Source organism: Cystoisospora suis (genome assembly GCF_002600585.1).
Source record: "Cystoisospora suis strain Wien I chromosome Unknown contig_5779, whole genome shotgun sequence".
NCBI lineage: Eukaryota > Apicomplexa > Conoidasida > Eucoccidiorida > Sarcocystidae > Cystoisospora > Cystoisospora suis.
In genome coordinates this window covers 3,791-8,706 of record NW_027158569.1, presented here as the reverse complement: position 1 = coordinate 8,706, position 4,916 = coordinate 3,791, and the positions used below count along the sequence as shown (strand labels likewise).

General features: G+C 55.2%; 1 protein-coding gene across 1 annotated transcript; it reads left to right on the top strand.

The window, feature by feature from the left end:
- The first annotated feature begins 1 nt into the window (after position 1).
- Positions 2-4,647, top strand: CSUI_009570 (histone lysine set). Its single transcript, XM_068069684.1, has one exon. The coding sequence runs from the start codon at positions 293-295 to the stop codon at positions 4,220-4,222; it is 3,930 nt and encodes a 1,309-aa protein (XP_067918341.1). The 5' UTR covers positions 2-292; the 3' UTR covers positions 4,223-4,647.
- Positions 4,648-4,916: the final 269 nt, after the last annotated feature.

The following is a 4,916-nucleotide window of genomic DNA, read 5'->3' as shown; positions in this document are numbered from 1 at the left end:
GCAAGAAGAACCCCCGAAGGAGGAGAAAAAGGAAAAGGCCAGGATTGATGGTGCAGTAGCACTCGACGATATCCCTCGTTTTGCCCAGAAAATTGAAGACTTGGGCGTCCCCGCGATTGTTGAGTACTGTAAGAACAAGAGAGCAGAGTTGGAGAAGTTGGCCGATTCCTGCGTCGCCGATGCGCCTGATGATTTGGAGGGCCAGAAAAAGTTCTGCAACAAGAAGGGCCGCGGCGGTCTCGTCTCTGCCCGGCGCGTTCCCAAAGGTGCCGTGATTTTTGTGGAACTGCCCATGCTCACAGCTGAAGTCGATGCCTTCGGTCTGTGGCCAGCGTTCCAAACGTTAACGGAGGATCAAAAGGCACAGCTTGAGAAACTTGAAGGGTGTGCTGCGGAGCTCTCTGACACCGAGGCTTTAGCTTGCGTCCTCCAGTGCAAAAATGCTGGCGCATTGAGCTCCGCAGGTGCTTACCAGGACTTCTTTGGCAAGATGAAGCTGCACGCGTACGGACTGAGTCGCGGCCGCGGCTGGGCATTGTATCCGCGCGCCGCTCGTATCAAGCATTCCTGTAACCCTAACGCGACATACCGGAATCTGGATGGCCTGCTAGTTGTCTTTGCCCTTGAGGATATCGAGGAGGGGGCGCCCGTAACCATGAGCTATATTGACCAGCTTTATCTTCCGACAGAGGAGCGTCGTAAGAGGGTTTTAGCTGCCACTCGTGTCTTTTGCCAGTGTGATCGCTGTTGCGAAGTTACTCAGAAGGAACGCAAGATCTTGTGCCCAGACTGCCGGCCCGTCAAACTCCGGTTTGCCGAGGATGAGAAACCGGTGGATGCAAAACGTACCGTGGCGTCTCTGCTCCCTGCCCTTCCTGAAGGCGAGGATGAGAGCGCGATGTCAGAAAGAAGTGCAAGCCGCGCGTCAGAGGAAGAAGGCCAAGAAAAAGAGGAAGAACGTGAATCCGAACAAAGCTTGGCCAGCTCCAAAGCTTGCTCGTCTTCCCAGTTTGCCACTTCCCCGGACCTCTCGTGCCAGAGCTCAGATTATGATGGTGGCGAGGAGAAATCTTCAGACTGCTGTTCTTCCGATTGTCTTGCTTCAAGCGATGGCGAAGAGGAAGAATCCAAGCATCGACACGACCAAAGCACGCTCGACCGACAGGGAGAGGAAACCGGAAAAGGTGGCGAAGACGGTGCACCGGTACTCGACGGACCCAGCGGAGAGGAAGTGGCAGCAACCAGCGAAGCCCAGAGTGAATGCGGAGCAATGCAGGAGAGCAGCACGACAGCATCTCCACCATCGAGTGACTCAGAGGTTGCCAGCACGAAAGCTGACTGCAAAGCAAGTAAACTCATGTCCGGCGGGCTTGTCCTAGCCAGCTTGGGTTCGTCCGATACTGTAGCTACCGGCATTCCAGGCTCAAACACTTACAGAAGCAGCGCCGCACTGGATAGCGAGAGGAGTGTGTTATATGCAAGCAGCGACTCTGAAGTCGAAGAATCAGGCGATAACGTGTCTGCTGAGTCGCCAAGACTGGAAACAAGCGAGACTCCAGGTGCTCGTGATGAACACGCTGCCACGCCGGGCAGCACCGAGCAGGAGTTGCAAGAGCGCTTGAAGGCAGCGAACATGCCAAGAAACTACTGTTCGTACGAAGGCGCGGACTGCTGGAAGTGCTATACGTGTCAAAAGACGTTTACAGACGCAGAGATGCCAGTCGGCATGGAGAAATACTTAACCGGCAAGTTCACGGCACTCCTGAGTAAATTCGGGAGTCCGTGTCCCGAGAAGTGGAACAACGAGTGCGGCAAGCTAATCCGGAGTGTGGAGAAAGTGTTAGGGAGTGAACACTGGCTATATGCGGCAGGCCAGCTTCTCCTTGCCAGGCTGTACCTTGGAATGTGGATGGGAGGGCTTGTGGTCGAAGATATCTTCGAGAAAGCCCTAGCGCACGCTGGCGTCTTCTGCGACTTTTTGCAGCGGCATTGCCGCATGGCCCTTTGTTCGGACGGAGCACCTCTGATGGTAGCCTTGCTCCGTAGTTTGCTGTTCAATGGGCGCTGGAAAGTCTACGTTGATTGGGTCGAGCGCCGACAGATGCTCAGAGCAATTTTAGACACCCAAGGCAAGTGGGATGAAGTGTACGTGGCGTTTGTGAATGCGTATATGCACATTAAGAAACATATTGAACGAGGCACAGAGCCTGGCCTGGCGCTCCTCCACCGTTATGCGCACGCTTCTCAGTACACTTTGGCACTTGACGCCGAATACTACGAGATTATAGAGAACGCGCGTATGGCGAAGCAACGTGAGGCTGAGGAGCGGCAAAGAAAGAAGGCGGAAGAGAGACTTCGGGCTAAGGAGGATCGACGGAGACGCATTGAGCAAGCGAAACAGAACATTGCAGCCATGAAAGCGGCCCCGCCTCTGACAGTTCCAAAGTTAGCCAAAGATGTGACTTTGACTCATCCGGACAGCATTGTGGGCCAGTACCTCCGGAAATACGGGGCCCCTGGCTCCGGAACGGCAGTCAGACCTGCCAGATTGGTCCGAGAAGACGGAAGCGACGAGGACGGCGACAGCGTGGCCCTGACTTCTGCAGAGCTGGCGGCTCAAACAGCCTACGAACAAGCGAAGAGATTGCAGCAGCTCGCAGTGGAAGGCCGGTATCCAGCTAGTCTAGCAGCCCAAGCCAGTTTGCCAGGTTCCGCGAATGGAACCTACTTACCCTTGTTGATGCTTGCTGACCCTCTTCAGGCACGCGCGGAGCAGCGTAGACAGCTGAGAAAGACAATGTTGCTTTTGCACCGGGAAGAAAAAAGGCGCGAGAAAATCATGGAGGCCATGAAGTCTGCTGACGACTGGTTTGACGAATCCCTCGACTTCGAGGACGATGAGAGCGACGCAGGTGATCCCGTACCGCAGAATGAGGAAGAAGAGGAAATTCTCAAGGAGGAGGGATTCATTTACCGTGTACCGGGACTGCATGGCACGGCACCAGGGGAATATGTGACAATTTCGCAACTGAATCACACCAAAGATGGCAGCTTCCCTCCACTTCCGTTCTTCAAGACCTTCTTCTACATTGACCACAATGCGAGAAAGCTGAGACAGCCCGATAAGGATAAGACAACCGTTACTATGCTCGGCTGCGGTAGCGGCGAAGCTCCTCCGCTCAGCTATGAGGAGCTCCAAGATATAGAGACAGCCAAGGAAATTTATCTGGAGAAGGAGAGTCAGGAATTCCGCGAAGAGGTTCAAGCGCGTGTCAACTTCCAACTGGCACAGAAGACAGCTCAAGCGGCGGCGGCTCTTCGATCTACTAAGGAGGGACGAAACAAGCAACTGTTGTGCGGAGGGTGCGGTGAAAAGGGCGATGGCGCGGGAAGACGCATGACTGGTAACATGACTCAGGAGCAGCGGTCGGCGGCGGAGCTTTTGTTAGAAGAGACCAACAAGGCAGTGAAAGATATGGCAGTGCACGAGGCGGAGGTGCAGCGCCGAATCAACAACTTTCAAGACGACGCACGAGAGAAGCTAGAGAAGGCTCGTCTGGGCTCGCTGCTTACGGAAGACCCCACGAAGGCCGGACAAAGAACTCTTGATGGACTGGCGATGCAAATGGCAACTCCGGAAGAACGGGAATACATGCTGCGGGCCGCCGAAATGGAGCTCTCGACGTTGTCCGCCTCCGGCACGCACGAGTTACGCTACAGAGTGGAAGGTGACGAAATCAAGCAGCTCGCTGGAGATGTCGGCCCGAGTCTGTCCCCGTCCCTCGATGACAAAACCGTCTGGGCGGTGCGCCCTGTCGAAGGCCCCCGTGACGGCCGAGTGATGGACCCGGATCAAGCAGAACATAGCGTAGAGTCTGGGCGGAGGACCGCGGAGGAGGTTGGCGTCCACTTGCATGGTGGACGGTCACGTTCTCCAAGTCCAGGTGACTTGACCGGAACCCGGTTCCTGAAACCCTTGGACTACTCACACATCCCGCCGCCTCCCCAGGTGGTGTCCCTCGCTTCGTGTGGTGCAAGGTCTATGGGCCCCCCTGCCATTGGACTACATTCTCAGTACAAACTTGCTCGTGCACAGGGGCTACCTCGCGTAGGAGGCCCTTCTCCGGTCGCTGGACCGAACTTCCCCCTGCCCACTCTCGCCTTGGCAGGAGCATCGTCAGTGCCAATTCGAGGCGTCCATGGCGGTTCTCCTGCTCTTTAGGAGGAAGCCACACCAATCAAGGGCGAAGGTCATAGTGCCGGAACCGGCTGGAAGTCATTGCGAAACTGAGGCCTCCAGCGGTGACAGGCTTCAGCAGTTAGCCGTCGGTGTGTTTCCTTTGGTCGAGTCTACGGACTCATATAGAGAATTCTAAGAACGTGACGCAGGAGAACAGCGCAACGGTTGGCCTGTTGTTGCAGTGAACGGGCGTAAGGTTCCGACGGAGGAACACACAAAATCAAGTTCTACATTTCTGCACATACAGGAACCAGACCAGCTTTTGCTATGCGTTCTGTTTGGTTGTTTTTTCGTGTTTCGAGAAGGGAATAGTTGCGTTCATGTGTTCGCCGGAGGGTTTTCTTCATGTGATTCGCAAGGCATTGTGCACGACCGTCCACAGTAGAGACATACGTGAAAACCTGACTGTTACCGTGGGACCGTTCAGACTTGCATATGTAAATTTTTTCTGTGGTCTCCATTCGTCTCGGAGGAGGCTGTCTGTCGTAGCCGACAATCTGCCCTCACGCGACACACCGGCAGCAACACTGGTGCTCCCCACACAGTGCCAGGGCTGCTTCGCGCATATGGGAGCGCAGCCCTCCTGGGTTTCAAATCTTTTGTCCTGACAGGATCTAGTTCAGTGCTCCCGACTGAGGTTCATCTCGCCAGTTGGAGAGGGCATTCACCACTTTCA